Genomic DNA, 18,304 nt, shown 5'->3' with positions numbered 1-18,304 from the left:
TAAACCACACACATTTTCAGAACCGCTTGTCCCATACGGGGTCACGGAGCCTACCCGGTAACACAGGGCGTAAGGCCGGAGGGGGAGGGGACACACCCAGGACGGGACGCCAGTCCGTCGCAAGGCACCCCAAGCGGGACTCGAACCCCAGACCCACCGGAGAGTAGGACTGCGGTCCAACCCACTGCGCCACCGCACCCCCTCCTCTAAACCAACATATGGAATTTGTCATCACACACCTGTTATGTCAGATGAAAAAGACTGCTTCTCATTAAATTACGACTTCTTGTCAAAACTAAGACACAAGGGGTTCACAGACTTTCAAGCAGCACTGTATTAGTTTTGTAACTGACAATTGAAAATACAATGTGTAAATGACATGAATATACACCAAAGTGTGACACTGGGTTGTTGCTACAGCTAATGCCAATTTGTTTGTGCACAAAAAGCAGAAGCTCCCTCGTACCTTAAGTAAGGAAGGAAGCTGCCCTGAGTGAGATCATAGACACTTTTGCAAACAATTTAAGAAGCATTTGCACAAGCAGAAAAATTCAAAGTTTAAAAAAAAAAAAAAAAAAACATAAGCATTTCCTAGTAGCTGATAAGACATCTGTAACTGGAGATGAAATGATGATTTTTGTAGTTTGTAAATTAGTTTTCAGAACAGATTCCTTTTAGATTTGGCTGAAAGATTTGAAAAAAATTTTTGATCCAGATGGGTAGTGTGGGTTTGTGTTCATTGTATCATACAGACCACCATATGATTGCACAAATTAAATCTGAAATCTCAGAAGTAATGAAGTGAGAAGAAAAGAAGCTGAAAATTTACTTTCAGGAATGCAAATTCTGGAAAAATCCAAAGTATCTGTACCAACATGTTAATCATAACTTTGTAATTGACTTAAATTTGTTCTTTATCCAGTCCAATATATGAAGCATATAGACTTTGCGATTATATGCATATTATGTACATAAATCATCACACACACCACCTGAAACCGCTTGTCCCATGCGGGGTCGCGGCGAGCCGGAACCTAACCCAGCAACACAGGGCAAAGGGCTGGAGGGGACACACCCAGGACGGGATGTCAGTCTGTCACATGGCACCCCAAGCAGGACTCGAACCCCAGACCCACTGGAGAGCAGGACCCAGTCCAACCCACTGCGCCACCATGCCCCCCTCTGTAGATAAAACAAACTTATTAAATCTTTTGTGATATTTTAAGGAAAGCAAAATTACTTTGTTAAACCTTGTGTGCTTGGCCTGAGAAAACTCTAAATGTGGGTGGGTAGCTTTTACAGCACTTAGGTAAATGTTTAACATTATACATGTGTTTTGTATAATTATGCTCAAAAAATCTGAATTGGGTCTGACTCTGTCTTACAAGCTGTCATGTTGTTCAGGGTTGTGGCTCGGAGGTGAGACCGTTTGTTTCACACGAGACCTAGTATTCCTTCAGTCGTTCCGTCTGTGCCAAAAAGCACAAAATGTCAAGCTCCGGTACAGCAGAAGTGTCACTGGTCGGAATGAAGTGGTAATCTTGTTGTCCCCAACCCAGACATTCTCCCCAAGCATTGGTCAAACTGGTCAGGACTTTCTCGTCCCGTGAGAAGTACTGACAACGGCAAGTGGAAATTGAGAGCCGAAAAAGCGCGCGATCGTATCTTGCCGATCACTTGTGCTGCTGCCGCATTCCTTAGCGTTCCCAAGTTGATAAAACGCTTGACAGAGGAACCACTATGACAGGAGATGAACACAGTGAAAGAACCCATTCATGCAGTAACAATTACACATTTTTGGGCAGCGGAGAAAGAACACTAAAATGGAGCAATCACTTTTGCATGACTGAAGACGCAGAATCTGGGCTTCTGATACATGAAGTATGCGGTTATTACGCAGTTACAGTCTAAAAGGGGGGAGAAAAAACAAAAACGAGCATAGGGATTTAAGAATGAGGGTTGAGGGAACTCCTAGATGCAAAGCTTAGTACAGCTTTACAAAGAGTAGTGATTATTTAGATAATAGAATATTTACCTTAATTTTTTAGTGTTTGGTTTTTCGCATAGACACTTCTGTTCTGGGGATGTGCGGGAAAACTCACCCGTTTTTAAATTTACTCTGAAACCAAATACATGCGTACTATTCCGCAGAAAAAGTTTCATGTTCGTCATACGTTGTTTTTTGTCAGATAATAAAAATTAGATGATGGACATGAAACAGGAAACCCGGAGACACCCTGTACCCCCAGGCTCCTCACACAATGTCAGCAATCTTCCTAGGCTGGAAGGTTAAAGTTTTGTTATTGCATCCCAAAATCTGGTTCTGTTCACCAGGCAAAGTAGCATGGTGCAGCTGGTATTGCAGTGGTTCGAATGGCTGCCTTTAGACCCAAAGGTCAATGGTTCGAATCCCAACTCCAGTTGTAGTACCCTTGAGCAAGGCATTTGCCCTAAATTGCTCCAATAAAATTACCCAGCTGTATAAATGGGTAAATAATTGTAGGTAGCTTGACACTGTAGGTTACTTTGGAGAAAAGCATCAGCAAAATAAATAAATGCATTTCAAGATTTGTGAAGAATATTTTTCAATAATAACTGTTTTAATACACTGTTTGAAAACTGAATTACCTGACAGGTAATTTCATAAAATCACAAAGACACTTTAATACCACTTAACCAAGTTTTATATTTTGGATATCAGAGCAGTTGCTATTTTAGCAGTTTCTTCTTTTTTAGAAGAGCTTCTTTTAAGGCCAACTGTGGGAAGAAAAGGAGATATTTCTTAGAAAAGTGATTTACCAATTTTAATTGTAAAAGTGAAAGTATGGCCTACAGCGTTTCAATTTCAATGCATTAAAATGTACAACATTTCAATGTACAGAAATACAGCTTTCTTTACTAAAGGTTAATAAACTGAGGTATAGTAGTAAGTCCCAATAAGTGGTAAGTTGTGTTAAAATCTTAAATTAATACTCATGTCTTTTTGCACAACTGCTTCTTTACCTGCTTGTCTCTGAAAGATCTCTTTTTCTTTGTGCGAACGTTCTTGCTGTGCATCATCATCATGAAGTTCTTATTTTTCTTCTTTTCTTTGTTTGTGGAACTGGCATACGGGTTCAGCTTGGTCTTCTTTTTTACAAACTCTTTCCTGTCTGTTTTTCCAGCCTGAGGACAATATAAAATATGGATAATACATTGATTCATTTGGCAGATGCTTTAAAGTCTCACAGAAATAATACCACTCTCCATAAAATATTTACTGAAGGACTGACAGGTATCCTATCCAGAACATGACAACTACTATATAAATTAAATCTAGTAACGGCAAATCTGTGAGCTTTTGGTGGAAACTGTTGACTGAGGAATAATAACGTTCTACAAAGAAAACTACATGTAGATCCCAACACGTCTTTTCTTCGAGACTCTTGTTGCTGTGCTGTTTTAACCATTACATGTCCATTTTGCCTCTAGCTGTCTACACCATATGCCTCCTCTTTCCAGATGCATAACAAAGGATCGGTTAACCTTTCCTGCAGCTCTCAAGCTGTGCTTTAACCTTCCAGTCAACATCAGATCAGTTCCCAGTTGGTACTACGACAGACGGTGGGGGTTGAATCCGGGCTCATCAAACGGAAGGTGACAGCTGTAACCATTTGAGTGCTCAGTGGCCCCATGTGATTCTTACCCCATACTTTCAAAAGCACCAATACACTAACAATCAAGATATTGTAAGTCACGGTGGATGAAGGCATCAACTATACAGCAAATGATAATTTCTTCTAATATCTTTGGTAACAACCCAGTAACATCACAGACTATTCCACCAAACAACTAGAATTTGCCCAACCAATGGCAATGCCCAGTTATGGTTAAAAAAAAAAAATTATGATTACTGAAATACAATGAAACGGTGACTGGGGGGTCAACTACATAAATCTCTTTCATGCAAAAATTAATTGTGGAGTAACATTTATAAACAAAACAAAACAAAAAAAAAAAAAAAATCTTTTCTTACCATTGCAGTTGCCAGTCGTGTTTCTTTATCAGCCTTGGGTTTCTTGTGCAGGCGTTCAATGTCTCTCAGTGTAAGCAGCTCTCCCCTGAAATAAATTGCATGTCATTAATACCTAATTTCATAGCTCTCCTTCAAGCCGTCTTCAGCTCTGCTTGGTGGTGAGGCTCAAGTTTAAATTTCCACAGGTACGAACTGCACCCCACAGCATTTTACTGGGATTTTTAAACGGGTATACTGCAGCTTTTTGTCCCGTGGCTTTGTTAAAATGTGACTTAAGAAAATGTCCTCTTCTTAGCACAGTACATTGCTACTCACCGAAATTTAAAAGACAGTGGAAATGCAAACCTGCGCGCGCACAACAGTCTGAAACCGCTTGTCCCAAGTGGGGTCGCGGTGAACAGGAGCCCAACCCAGCAAAACAGGGCTCAAGGCTAGAGGGGGGAGGGGACACACCCAGGATGGGACGCCAGTCCGTCGCAAGGCACCCCAAGCAGGACTCTAATCACAGACCTGCCAGAGAGCGGGACCCGGCCAAACCCGCCGTGCCACTCTATAAGCCTAATTCAATCACCTTTAATATTTGTCGTCACCCCACCCCCTTGAAAATGTGCACAAATTCCCCATGGAAAATTTAATGAACAATGATTGCCCAAATGTGCTACACCAAATAAAATTTTAATTGACTCAGTAATTACAAAAAAAATTATTTTAATCAGCTGAAAGCCAAGAGTGACACGAAACAAGAACAGAGAGAGGGACAAGGCTGAAGACACAGAGAAGCCAATTTAAAAAAAAAAAAAAAAATCAATAATATGGCAGCAGCTTCTCTTCCATGAGAAAGGTATGTGTGAAGAGATTGAGACGGATCTGAATAATGTACCTGTTGTCATCATCTCTGTCCTCATTCTTCCTCTTCTGACTCTTCCCAGGAGCCGAGTTGACTTCCCTGGACATCTGGGCGAGGCGTATCTTTTTAAAGTCATCCTGTGTGAGGATCCGGCTGGTGCTGACTGCGGCTGCCTTGGCCTTCCTCTCCTCCCGAGGCATGCTCTGCAGCTTCTCCGTCTGAGGATGACGAGATGCAGTCGATACCCGTCAACGCAATTACACTCTAGTGGGCTACATGTTAGATCTGCTGTAAAGATCACAAACGTTGGACACGTACAATCTCAACTTGTTCCTCGTCTGAGGAGTGGTGAACATCAACCCACTCTCCGTCATCATCATCCTCCTCACTCATACTGGTGCTCTCCCATTCTTCTGCAGAACACAGATGCAATATTAAATTTATCACAAACATAATGAAAAGGCCACAACACTATAAATATTTCGAAATTTAAAGACATCATGGTGTGAATTACAGTTATCTCTAATTGTAATGGTAAATAAATAATGTATATAATATAGAACCGCATGAAAGCACAGTGAGACAAATCTTCTGTACCTTCATTTCCTTTGCTATCATCCTGCTCCTTGTCCAGCTCAAGCACTTCAGCCCCAGGAATGTAGTCTTTGGCTTCCAGCTCTCCGTACTCCTGGATCCTGGCTTCCACTGATGACTCCGTGGGCTTCCCCTGTTAATAGGACCATGGTCAGATAAGAGAAGGCGATGGGTGAACCTACCACATTAACAGCAAAACTGTAGTATTTCTTTAAATCTGTACACGCATGCAGATTATTGTAACTGGGAGCAGCAATAAGAAAAATGGCAAAACAGACATCATTAAGACATTTTGTGTTCTTGCAATCTCACCCTGTCTTTTTTGTGTAACATCTGGGGATTCAAATTTCTGAAGAGTTGGATTAACCCTCTGGAAGACATGACCACATCTGAAAGACATCGTAAAACCTTGTGATTCTCAAAATACCAATCCAAACACAAACGGTATTTTCTTGTGTCATGAAGCGGTTGGAGATTCTGGAAAGAGCTACACTAAAATACATGGGTTAGTTTGGGCTGTCTTCCACCTTCGCTGTTAGCAGGGATGAGCTTACTTTTATCTTTGTGCATCCTGTACTGAGCCAGGTCCTGTAGAAGATCTTCAGTCATTGCCAAGGGACAGCGAGCTGCCACCTCCCTGATTGCATTGATGCTTCACAAAGACAAAACAGGGAAGAACTTTTACAGATCGAATGTTCAGAACAGGTTACAGCCCAATGTCGCTACAAAATTGAAGTTGGGTTTATATTCACCCAATGCCATATGGGCCTTTTAGCTTTAGCTATAACAGGTAGGGTCCAATAACAGCTATACCACATGCATATGCTGTGCTGTGTGTCCTAACAAACATTTTAAGGCACTGGTCATTTATTACATGCGAGAAAGCTCAGGACCTATTACAGCATCAAGCTCACACCCTGAGCTACTTGTCCCTCTCTCCTTTCCGTAAAATACATTCAGCTGAAACAGTACATACCCTACGGTCATAGCCTCTCCGGAATTTCTGTCCGTGACAAAGTTGTTTGCGATCGTCATGATGACAGGTGTGATGATCTGAGAAAGTAACATGAACGCTGTTACCTCACTGTCATGAGAAAGGACTCCATATGAATGACAAAGGAGACATACCTCTGGAGGAACCAGCTGATGGGAAGCCTGGGCAGCACACAACAGGATCTTAGTGACCTCTGAATACAGAGCAGAAGCAACCTTGGTTAATTCATTTTAATATTTGCCAATGTTTGCCATAAAATTAGAAAACATTATAATGACATTTATAGAAAATGATGATATTAGTGGACTTCTTCACCCATCAATCTAATTACACTTTGCACGTTCAACATATTAGAACTGGGTTTGGGATTCTAAGATAAAGGTAAAGAGGAATGGAAGAAAGGCTCTTCATTTTAAACGTAGACCCATCACTCTCAGCAAATCAACATACACTGAGGGCTTAGCTTTCAGTGCGCATAACCTAAATGCTAACTTTTGCATGGCTATATAAATGATGCGTAAGAACAGAATTTAGGGACTGTCAAAGAAGCTGCTGAGGGGAAAAAAAAACTGCAGCAAAACCCAACAATGTGTGAAGATCATCGACTGCTTTAAATCAGCACTAACATCAGATTCACATTCCTCTCTAGGACCAATGCACTGCTTTTCGTGTGGGATGCTTAAAGCACATAAGATAAGTATAGGTGAGAGCAGGAAATAACATGGCATAAGCTATTGTTGCCTGCAGTAAACAGAATACAAAGGCTTTTACCCTGCCTCTTGAGGCCTTCTAAAAGTTTACATAAGCAAGAAAAGCATCTCACCTCTTTGATGGGGCTGGAGGAAACGCTGAATGAATGGGTAGAAGTTGAAGAGGAAAAGCTGTTGGCAAAATATACTGTTAATACACAATTACGATCAAATTTTTTTCCCCATCATTCACTTTATATTCCTAATTTAATGTCACCACATATATTTCAGTCATACCAGTAGTTTCCAAACAATCACCCACTTTCAAAAAGTAATCAGAAAACCACAACTCAAGGTAAACTGTTGAGAACTGGTTTTCCTCTAAAGGCAACTGACCTTAAACCACCAACGTTACCCTCTTATCTAGTAACGCAACATCTACAACAACATGGCTGTAGCATATTTAGGGGCACATTTTGTAGCATTGTTAGTTTTACCTCGTGAATTCCGACCAGTCGGGAAATGAGCTCCATCATCATTATCTTCACCTCAAAGCGTTCTTTCGAGTCCTCAAGCTGTTTGAACAGCTTTTCTGAAAAATCTGCAATGGCGTTTTATCGATGTTTAACAGAAGACCAAGCACGGCTTGTTACAAAGCTACGAAAAGCTTTCAACGACAACGTACACAGATGTGTTATGCAACTCGTACCCTGAGGATCGTGGATCAGATGGACGGCAGAAAAGTTGAATACCTCGGCATTATTTTTCTTCTTATGCTTCTGGAATATGGAAAACGGGTAAGAAAAACGAGTAACGCTTTGGGGAGAGAATTAAAACAAGATTTTTAAAAACGATGGTTTACAATCTTACTTTGAGAACTTTCATAGCCTTTTCCATTTTTTTCTTGTTTTTTGAGCTTTTCTTTCCTGTTGAGAATCTGACCATAATGTCTCTTGCCGTAGGCCCATCATCCTGAAAAAAAGAATCAAGTCCTTGGCATACTAATAGCCGAGTCAACTTTTACAATTGGCCTTCACACACACACACTTCACTTTTCACACTTGCCTCAGACTCAGAATCACTGTTTTTCTTCTCATCCTCATCTTTGCCCAGAAAGAACTTTAAAGCATCCACAAGAATCTAGGAGACAAAACATGAATAGCATCACATTAAATAACAGCTGTAGAATGCAAATTAATGTTGTAAATTATTACTGGTAAGAAGAACGAACTGATGTGGATATTTCATGCCAACAGTTGTAGCAATTAAACCCAGATGTTGAGCAATGTGAGCAGAACAAATATCTCATTGCCAAAGAGAAAGACAATCTAAAAACACTTTCTGGGAGGTTTCCAAAACTACAAAAATCTAGTACAGTGCATGAAAATAGAACAGATTAATCCAATATGTCTAACATGATATTTGGCACCTTTTAATGGTGCGCTATGTATTATGCATTAAAAACCCAACTATTTACATGCACAGCAGAACTGTGTTTGTATTAAACTTATAATGCGTACGAAAATTAGTATTCTATTTACATTGAGACTTCTTTCAGTTCAATTTTTAATTGTTTGAAATATTTTAAAATCACTCCTCCGTGAACCGCCACCTTATCGTGGTGGAGGGGTTTGAGTGCCTGAATGAGTCCAGGAGCTATGTTGTCTGGGGCTACATGCCCCTGGTAGGGTCTCCCATGGCAGACAGGTCCTGGATGACAGACGAGACAAAGCGCGGTTCAAAAACCCCTTATGACAAAAAATCAAGGCGTCCGTTTACCCCGCCCGGTATGGGGTCACCGGGGCCCCACCCTGGAGCCAGGCCTGGGGGGGGGGCTCGCATGCGAGCGCCTGGTGGCCAGGTCTATGCCCACGGGGCCTGGCCGGGCTCAGCCCGAAGCCACAACGTGGAGCCGCTCTTCGGTGGGCTCACCACCTGCCGGAGAAACCATAAGGGGCCGGTGCGTTGTGATTTGGGCGGTGGTCGGGGCCGAGTGCCCGGCCGACCCAAACCTCGGGCGCCAACTCTGGTTTTTGGGACTTGGAATGTCACCTCACTGGCGGGGAAGGAGCCTGAGCTGGTGCGGGAAGTTGAGAGATACCGTCTAGATATAGTCGGGCTCACTTCCACTCACAGCTTGGGTTCTGGAACCACTCTACTCGATCGAGGGTGGACTCTCCACTATTCTGGCGTTGCCCAAGGTGAGAGGCGGCGGGCTGGTGTGGGCTTATTAATAGCCCCCCAGTTCAGCCGCCATGTGTTGGAGTCTACCCCGGTGAATGAGAGGGTCATCTCCCTACGCCTTCGGGTCAGGGAACGGTCTCTCACTGTCGTTTGTGCTTATGCGCCTAGCGGCAGTGTAGAGTACCCGGCCTTTTTAGAGTCCCTGGGGGGCGTGCTGGAAAGCGCTCCCACTGGGGACTCTGTCGTTCTACTGGGGGACTTTAACGCCCACGTGGGCAGCGACAGTGATACCTGGAGGGGCGTGATTGGGAGGAACGGCCTCCCTGATCTGAACCCGAGCGGTGAGTTGTTATTGGATTTCTGTGCTAGTCGTGGTTTATCCATAACGAACACCATGTTCATGCATAAGGGTGTCCACCAGTGCACTTGGCACCAGGACACCCTAGGTCGGAGGTCGATGATCGACTTTGTAGTCGTTTCTTCTGACCTTCGGCCATATGTCTTGGACACTCGGGTGAAGAGAGGGGCTGAGCTGTCAACTGATCACCACCTGGTGGTGAGTTGGATTCGATGGCGGGGGAAAAAGCTGGACAGACCTGGCAGGCCCAAACGCATAGTGAGGGTCTGTTGGGAACGTTTGGCGGAGGCCCCTGTCAGAGAGGTCTTCAACTCCCACCTCCGACAGAGCTTCAACCAGGTCCCGAGGGAGGTGGGGGACATTGAGTCTGAATGGACTATGTTCCGCTCCTCCATTGTCGGTGCGGCTGTTCGGAGCTGCGGCCATAAGGTCTCCGGTGCCTGTCGCGGCGGCAATCCCCGAACACGGTGGTGGACACCGGAAGTAAGGGATGCCGTCAAGCTGAAGAAGGAGTTCTATCGGGCCTGGCTGGCTCATGGGACTCCTGAAGCAGCTGACGGGTACCGACGGGCCAAACGGAGCGCGGCTCTGGCAGTCGCCGCGGCAAAAACTCGGGCTTGGGAGGAGTTCGGTGAGGCCATGGAGGAAGACTTTCGGTCGGCCTCAAAGAGATTCTGGCAAACCGTCCGGCGACTCAGAGGGGGGAAGCGGTGTTCCACGAACACTGTTTACAGTGGAAGTGGTGCGCTGCTGACCTCAGCTGAGGATGTTCTCGGGCGGTGGAAGGAGTACTTTGAGGATCTCCTCAATCCCTCCGACACGCCTTCCGTAGAGGAAGCTGAGGCTGGGGACTCGGAGGGGGACTCGTCCATTACCCTGGCTGAAGTTGCTGAGGTAGTCAAAAAACTCCTCGGTGGCAAGGCTCCGGGGGTGGATGAGATCCGCCCCGAGTTTCTCAAGTCTCTGGATGTTGTGGGGCTGTCTTGGCTGACACGCCTCTGCAGCATCGCGTGGAGTTCGGGAACGGTGCCTCTGGACTGGCAGACCGGGGTGGTGGTCCCTCTTTTTAAGAAGGGGGACCGGAGATTGTGTTCCAACTACAGGGGGATCACACTCCTTAGCCTCCCTGGGAAAGTCTATGCCAGGGTACTGGAAAGGAGAATCCGACCGATAGTCGAACCTCGGATTCAGGAGGAGCAATGCGGTTTTCGCCCTGGCCGTGGAACACTGGACCAGCTCTATACCCTCACTAGGGTGTTGGAGGGTTCGTGGGAGTTTGCCCAACCAGTCCATATGTGTTTTGTGGACCTGGAGAAGGCATTCGACCGTGTCCCTCGTGGCATCCTGTGGGGGGTGCTTCAGGATTATGGGGTTCGGGGCTCGTTGCTACGGGCTGTTCGTTCCCTGTATGACCGGAGCAGGAGCTTGGTTCGCATTGCCGGCAGTAAGTCAGACCTGTTCCCAGTGCATGTTGGACTCCGCCAGGGCTGCCCTTTGTCACCGATTCTGTTCATTATTTTTATGGACAGAATTTCTAGGCGCAGTCAGGGAACGGAGGGTGTCTGTTTTGGTGGCCGCGAGATCTCGTCTCTGCTTTTTGCGGACGATGTGGTCCTGTTGGCTTCATCAAGTCAAGACTTGCAGCGTGCACTGGGGAGGTTTGCAGCCGAGTGCGAAGCGGCGGGGATGAGAATCAGCACCTCCAAATCCGAGGCCATGGTTCTCAGTCGGAAAAAGGTGGATTGCTCCCTCCGGGTTAGGGGGGAGTTGCTCCCTCAAGTGGAGGAGTTTAAGTATCTTGGGGTCTTGTTCACGAGTGAGGGAAAAATGGAGCGGCAGGTCGACAGACGGATCGGTGCGGCGTCTGCAGTAATGCGGTCATTGTACCGGTCTGTTGTGGTGAAGAAGGAGCTGAGTCGCAAGGCGAAGCTCTCAATTTACCGGTCGATCTACGTTCCTACCCTCACCTATGGTCATGAACTCTGGATCATGACCGAAAGAATGAGATCGCGGATACAAGCGGCAGAAATGAGTTTCCTCCGCAGAGTGGCTGGGCGCACCCTTAGGGATAGGGTGAGGAGCTCAGTCACCCGGGAGGAGCTCGGAGTAGAGCCGCTGCTCCTCCGCATCGAGAGGAGCCAGTTGAGGTGGCTCGGGCATCTGTTCCGGATGCCTCCTGGACGCCTCCCTGGGGAGGTGCTCCGGGCTTGTCCCACTGGGAGGAGGCCTCGGGGCAGACCCAGGACACGTTGGAGAGACTATGTCTCCCGGCTGGCCTGGGAACGCCTTGGGGTTCCCCCAGAGGAACTGGAGGAGGTGTGCGGGGAGAGGGAGGTCTGGAGTACTCTGCTCGGACTGCTGCCCCCGCGACCCGGCCCCGGATAAAAGCGGAGGAAGATGGATGGATGGATGGATATTTTAAAATCAATCTTCTCAAAAGATAAAAACATTAAGATACAAGTAAAAATTTAATGTGTTTCTACATTTTACCGAGATGGTGTTTGTGATGGAGTCGTATGCATGTCCATGATTGCACTATTTTTTTTTTTTTTTTTAAATTATTACAGACTCTTCATAAAATCAAAAATTTCAGTAAAAAAAAAAAAAAAAACAGCATTTATGCATTTTTAACAGTCCTGGCCATAAATTTCAAAACTTGAGCACTACAGAAAATGAAGAGTAACTTAGAATTTACCTTAGAATTATAGAGGATAAAGCACACTGTATGCAGCATAATTTTACAACTTAAATTAATATATTTTGTTACTATAAAATGAATATATTTCTTACTCGACTAAAATTTTCCATGTCAGTAGATCTACAACATAGAGATATCTAAACAGTATACTGTACACAGGCATGTATTACTGCATCACGTTCGTTTTGTAAATGCAAGTGAAAAGCACACTACCTTTGTGACTTTAGAGAAACATGCAGTTGTGATGACATTTACAGTTTTGGCATCATTCCTGAAATGAAAATACATCACATAATATTGTATTTTTTGTCACTTATTACTATACATCCCATTCATTTTAGTAAAGACTTGACCAGCACCCATTTATGGAGGTGGCCCAGAGTCTATCCTGAAGGATCCAAAAGTTGGAGATTTGAATCTCATCTCAAGCTGTAGTACCCTTGAGCAAGGTGCTTACCCTAAATTTACATTTATTTATTTAGCAGATGCTTTTCTCCAAAGCGACTTCCAATGAACTCTATATAGTGTTACCAGCCCACACACCTTATTCACCAAGGTAACTTACACTGCTAGATACACTACTTACCCCGGGTCACTCATCCATACATCAGTGGAACACACTCTCTCTGTCACTCACACACTATGGGTGAACCTGAACAGCATGTTTGTGGACTGTGGGAGGAAACCAGAGCACCCGGAGGAAACCCATGACATGGGGAGAACATGCAAACTCCACACAGACTGAGCGGGGATCGAGCCCACGTTCTCTCACACCACCCAAGCCCCATGAGACAGCAGCGCTACTCGCTGTGCCACCGTGCTCCAGTAAAATTAACTAGTTGTGTCAATGGGTAAATAATTGTGAAGTAGCTTAACACTGTAAGTCGCTTTGAAGAAAAGTCTCAGCTAAGTGAATAAATGTAAATGTTACAGCGTACACCCTGGTCAGGATTCCAGTCCAAACAAGGCAATCACACTTACAAACACACAAAACGGGTGATTTAGTGCCACCATTTCACCTGAAACAAATGCGAAACTGGAGCACCCAGAGAAAGCCCACGCGAACATGGGAGAACATTAAAACTTGGCATAGACTGGGCTGGATTCAAACTGAGCTCCAACCACAAGAGCCAGGTGCTGTGAGACACCAATTCTATCCACTGTACCGCTGAGGTCTAAAAAGAAAATCTAGATATCACTGTTCACTTATGAATAACTCACCAAATGTTGCGCTCATACAATTCAACCATGACATCCAGGGACATTTTAGCTGCTACGGCATTGCTGTCCCTCAACATTGTGTACATGAAGTTCTGTAATGCCTGGAGGAAAACAACAATTATGGTTACATTACCATCACAGACCTGTGGATTGTACCAGTTACTCGGACAGAGAGAACAGGACACAAGTACTCACTGTGTTCACTTTGTTGTTTTTATGCTTAGCATTGATGTTCTTGATGTCTGTCACAATGTGTGTGTACAGTGTCTGCAAACAGGAAAGAAAACTGAGGTTAAGGCACACAGAGGACAAACAGTCACCGACGGAAGCCAGAGGGCGGAAACCCACCTTTCTCAGAAGTTTGTCACGACAGCGCAACAGCTCAAAGAAAAGCTCCAGCAAACCGGTGGGGCTAATGAGGTCCTTGTTCCTGAGTAGAATGAGGGCCTTACAGAAAGTCTGATGGCAGAAGAGATCGAGAATAAAAAGCAGAAATTATATATATCTCTTTAAAAAAATCCAATCCAACTGTCTTCATTTAAAAGGACTGCTCAGGCATAATGACAGCAGTTTCTCACCATTCTCAGGTCATGTTCAAGAACTGTGTGGTGATTCAGCAGAAGTTCCATTAACTCCTGGGCGAACGTGGACAACCGCTCTTGATAACAATGTCCAACCTGAAAAAGAGTGCTTAATATAAACTGTTTGGACCCACAAAACTGTAGACGCACAACAAAAGAACTGCTTTCATTCCAACATTAATAACAGTAAAAACTGGTGTCGCCAGGAACTCCACGTAGCATATTCCACGGCACGGTGGCACAGCGAGTAGCGCTGCTGTCTCGCAGCACCTGGACGGTGCGAGAGGACATGGGTTCGATCCCTGCTCAGTCAGTGTGGAGTTTGCATGTTCTCCCCGTGTCTGCGTGGGTTTCCTCCGGGTGCTCTGGTTTCCTCCCACAGTCCAAAGACATACTGTTTAGTTCACCCATAGTGTGTGAGTGACAGCAAGAGAGAGTGTGTTCCACTGATGTATGGATGAGTGACCCAGTGTAAGTAGTGTATCTAGCAGTGTAAGTCACCACGGTGAAAAAGGTGTGTGGGCTGGTAACACTACATAGAGTTCATTGGAAGTCGCTTCGGAGAGAAAAGCGCCTGCTAAATAAATAAATGTAAAAATACTTCAACTATCAACTCATTTAAGGTTTTGGGTTTGAATCCCACTTGTGGTGTAGAGCCCTTGGTCGAGGTGCTGTATTTACCCTGAATTACACTGCTATGAGTTCCTTGCTTGCTGTATAAACTGGTAAATCGCTGTGAAGTTGTTAAACACTAACTAAGTCACTTTGGACAAAGATGTCAGCTAAATAAATAAGTAAAATAAATAATAAGTAGGAATAATACTAGGACTATCAAGTTTACCTGAGCCAGGAATATGACCAGATCTGTGAGCTCCTTGTTGGGCTTGTCCGGCTGAAGTTTCAGGATTTGAATATGAGACTGGTAATGTCGATACTGCTGTAAAAACTGCGATCGTGGTAAATAAGAGTGAGAAAACAGCAAACAAGGACGGAATTAGTCATTAATTCCTTAATTAATTCATTTTAAACGTGACACAGAGAGAGAGTCACATCTTTCACACACAGTACATCTCTAACTGTAACTGAGACAACTCATACACAGCATTATTTATATTTTTACTTTATAACTTATAATTACTGTTGTGTTAAAGAAATAAACTACCATTCGTTTTATTTTCGACAAAATTTATTTATTTATTTTGATCCAGCTCACCTCCTCGGTGTAGGACTGGGGATCTCTTTTGATGAGATTCTGTAGTTGTGGCAGATTTGTTGGTAATTTGTTGTTGTGTCGTCCCGACATGATTGCGTGCAAGAGTTTTTTTTTTTTTTTTAAAGCCCTCTCGTTTTCTATTTCAGACACACACGCAGAAAAAAACTAATCGAGTAAAGTTTTCTTTGAGATCAACGTGTTTCACCCGCAAGCCGCCATTTTTCGCGACGTCACAACAGGACCCTTAGAGGGACACACATAGCAGCACAGACACGCGTTAGAAAAATGAGTCCGGCGGAGACTCGACACTGACACTGCGCATAAAGACAGAAATCACGTATAAGCTGAAGGCTCGTAGTAATAAGTTGTATTTACCCCGTTCATGGTGCTGAAGTAGATGTGTGAAACACTGCTACTTCATTCATTTTTGGAGTGTGGCGTACACTACATCGGGATCTCTGGGACAATTTATTAAGACGGTTTGCCCTGTGGACGGGTTGGGAGTAAACGTTTAGAACAAGTTCTAGAAGAAAGTGTGCAAATGTTCATGTTGATTTATGCTAGTAATTGAAAATGCATCACAGACAAAGGAGTGTGATGGTCAGGACACAGATATTGTTTTTATGGAGGGCAACTTTATTTCATTTTCCTGAATGAGAAAATTCCTGAAAATTGTATATATTGTGTATTGGGTACTTTATATTTTTATCCTTCATTCACATATTCTATCTTCTGTCATTTTGTCTGTGCTGTGGAAGTTTCTGTCACCAAGTCAAATTCCTTGCCAAATACTTGGCAATAAAGCTCATTCTGATGGCCCGTTTCCATTCCATTCCACTCCCCCCCACGGAATGACAGCGCCACGCCGGGGTAGAGGGGACCCCTGCTGGTCAGTCGCGGTACTGCTCCCGGGACCGTGACTCCACGTGGCTAATTGTAGAGTTTTACCTCTTTAGATTTTGATCATGGCAACTGACTTGACTTTTTCCATTTGCTGATTCATGTCTGAATTTTCTTGTTATTGGACAAATGGTCATGCAGCCGTTTGGATAATGCATATTCATACAGTGGCATTTCTATGGCAATTATCAGTTAAGGCCCAATCCCATTTATATTATATTTAGGTGATGTTTTTCCTCCAAAGCAACTTAGCTGTATAAGTAGGTAAAACAGTGTGAGTAATTTTACTGGAGCAATTTATGGTAAGTACCTTGTTCAAGAGCTGGAGGTGGGATTTGGACCTGTGATATATAGATTCAAATTTAACAGCTCTAACTGCTATACCATCAGCTGCCTCTCACAAGTCAACTAGTCAGTACTGCAAGTACATTTAGCTAATACTTTTTAAGCATCTTAAAATTTTTTTAAATGGGTAACTAGCTAGGTGTTTTTTTTTTTTTTTTTTTTTAAACCAGAGCTGTAAGTACTTTGAACTGTACTACTGCATTCGTTAGTAATGACACACAGCCTCAAACAGCAGAGCGAAAGATGTAGGCAGTGATCTTGTGAAATTTATTTCTTTATATGATCATCTTCTTTGAGCTCAATTACCGTGCTTTTCTGGCCAGGGTGTAACCTGCCTTCTGCCCTGTGCTTCCTGGGTAGACTCAAATCTCCATAACCCCAAATTGTTATTGATAATGGAAAGACAAAAGTATTACACTGAGAAGCTAGAAATAATTGTTATACAAGTAGCATAACTCAAACTTATGCATAAAATGAATTTAAAATTGCCTAATGAAAGGTAAGTCAGAAACCAATTTCCCCCCCCATAAATGTCATCAGTACAGAATGGATGTACAATGAGATTGCGTTTACACTGATACTGCAGTGTGCATGAAATAAGGTAACAATATTTTGCCTTTCTGTATTTTTTTTTTTTTATTTGGGCCAGTATGAACAAAGTGTATGATTCATATTTACATTACATATTCAGCTATTAATTTCCTTAAACTCAGGAAAATTGTATACATATAATGTAACTTAGGTTTACTTCGACAGGTAAGGTTTATAGGAACAAGTAAACATTTTGTATACCTAGAATATGTATAAAAATGCAATGCTGCTTTACAAAGTTCTTGTACGTCATGATTGCTATACAATATACACACACAATACATAATCCAATGTTTACAGCATTGCTCATCTATAATTTGTAACTATTCTGAGTTCACCAAGATGAACTCAAGTAATGATAATCTTTTATTTACAAATAGCAAATTTTCCTGTAAATAACATTTTAAAAAGTGTGCACTTGATAAATATTTACATTTAATTTAACTCAATTACCACAGGCATTCAGCAATTTATAGTTGATTTACAAAGGAAATACTGTTGTTACGGTCTGTTAAGGCAGCTTTTCCACCACACATCTTAAAAGTACATGTCCATGTAATCCCATTTCACATAAAATATGTATTCATGTATCACTTTAGTCATTTCTAAATTAGCAAAATGTATAAAAATAAGAATATCAACTGCATTAAAAAATATTTTATTTTGACTTTGAAAGCAGCAGGTCAAAAAGAAAACTTAAGCAGGAGAAGCTGCAGCATCATGTCGGATTTAGTTCCGTTTCAAGGAGCAAAAAGCTGCAAGGCCATTTCATACTACTCTAACATTTGTAAACCTTCGGCAGGAAAAGCAGTCTTCGTTATGATATTTTTTTATAAAAAAAAAAAAAAAAAAAGTTTTGCACCTCAAACACCAACGTACCACCCTCCAAATGGGAGTGCCCTTGGATATTTGCGATTTGTTTGTCGCTATCCTGAGATTTTCTCCTCAGCTTGGAGGCAGCGGAGCACATACAAGATCACTTGATAGCAGAAGATGTACTGCTCCTGAAAAAGAAAACAGAACTACATAAATGTACCAGATCAATAAGAACAAAAAGTTGCAGTAATAACATAT

General features: G+C 43.2%; 2 protein-coding genes across 12 annotated transcripts in view; both read right to left on the bottom strand.

The window, feature by feature from the left end:
* Nucleotides 1-2,579: 2,579 nt before the first annotated feature.
* Nucleotides 2,580-15,627, bottom strand: sdad1 (SDA1 domain containing 1). Its single transcript, XM_018750291.2, has 22 exons — nucleotides 15,395-15,627; nucleotides 15,023-15,127; nucleotides 14,179-14,277; nucleotides 13,949-14,059; nucleotides 13,796-13,867; nucleotides 13,601-13,701; nucleotides 12,593-12,650; nucleotides 8,205-8,279; nucleotides 8,010-8,111; nucleotides 7,849-7,918; nucleotides 7,637-7,740; nucleotides 7,274-7,331; nucleotides 6,585-6,643; nucleotides 6,433-6,509; nucleotides 6,011-6,108; nucleotides 5,769-5,845; nucleotides 5,460-5,589; nucleotides 5,181-5,275; nucleotides 4,896-5,080; nucleotides 4,016-4,100; nucleotides 3,004-3,165; nucleotides 2,580-2,757 (listed from the first exon to the last, which is right to left on the bottom strand). Exons 1-22 carry the CDS (start codon nucleotides 15,482-15,484, stop codon nucleotides 2,710-2,712), a joined length of 2,061 nt encoding a protein of 686 aa, XP_018605807.1. The 5' UTR covers nucleotides 15,485-15,627; the 3' UTR covers nucleotides 2,580-2,709.
* A 2,439-nt stretch (nucleotides 15,628-18,066) lies between these two features.
* ptpn13 (protein tyrosine phosphatase non-receptor type 13) overlaps nucleotides 18,067-18,304 on the bottom strand; it is a 58,278-nt gene continuing 58,040 nt past the window's right edge. For all 11 annotated transcript variants that reach the window (XM_018753664.2, XM_018753655.2, XM_018753700.2 and 8 more), the window contains one exon: nucleotides 18,067-18,234. In XM_018753664.2, the coding sequence (XP_018609180.2) occupies nucleotides 18,157-18,234 (78 nt within the window). In that variant the 3' untranslated portion in view covers nucleotides 18,067-18,156. The remainder of the gene's footprint in view (nucleotides 18,235-18,304) is intronic.

Source organism: Scleropages formosus, chromosome 6, assembly GCF_900964775.1.
Source record: "Scleropages formosus chromosome 6, fSclFor1.1, whole genome shotgun sequence".
NCBI classification, from domain to species: domain Eukaryota; kingdom Metazoa; phylum Chordata; class Actinopteri; order Osteoglossiformes; family Osteoglossidae; genus Scleropages; species Scleropages formosus.
This window is presented reverse-complemented; position numbering and strand designations above follow the sequence as displayed.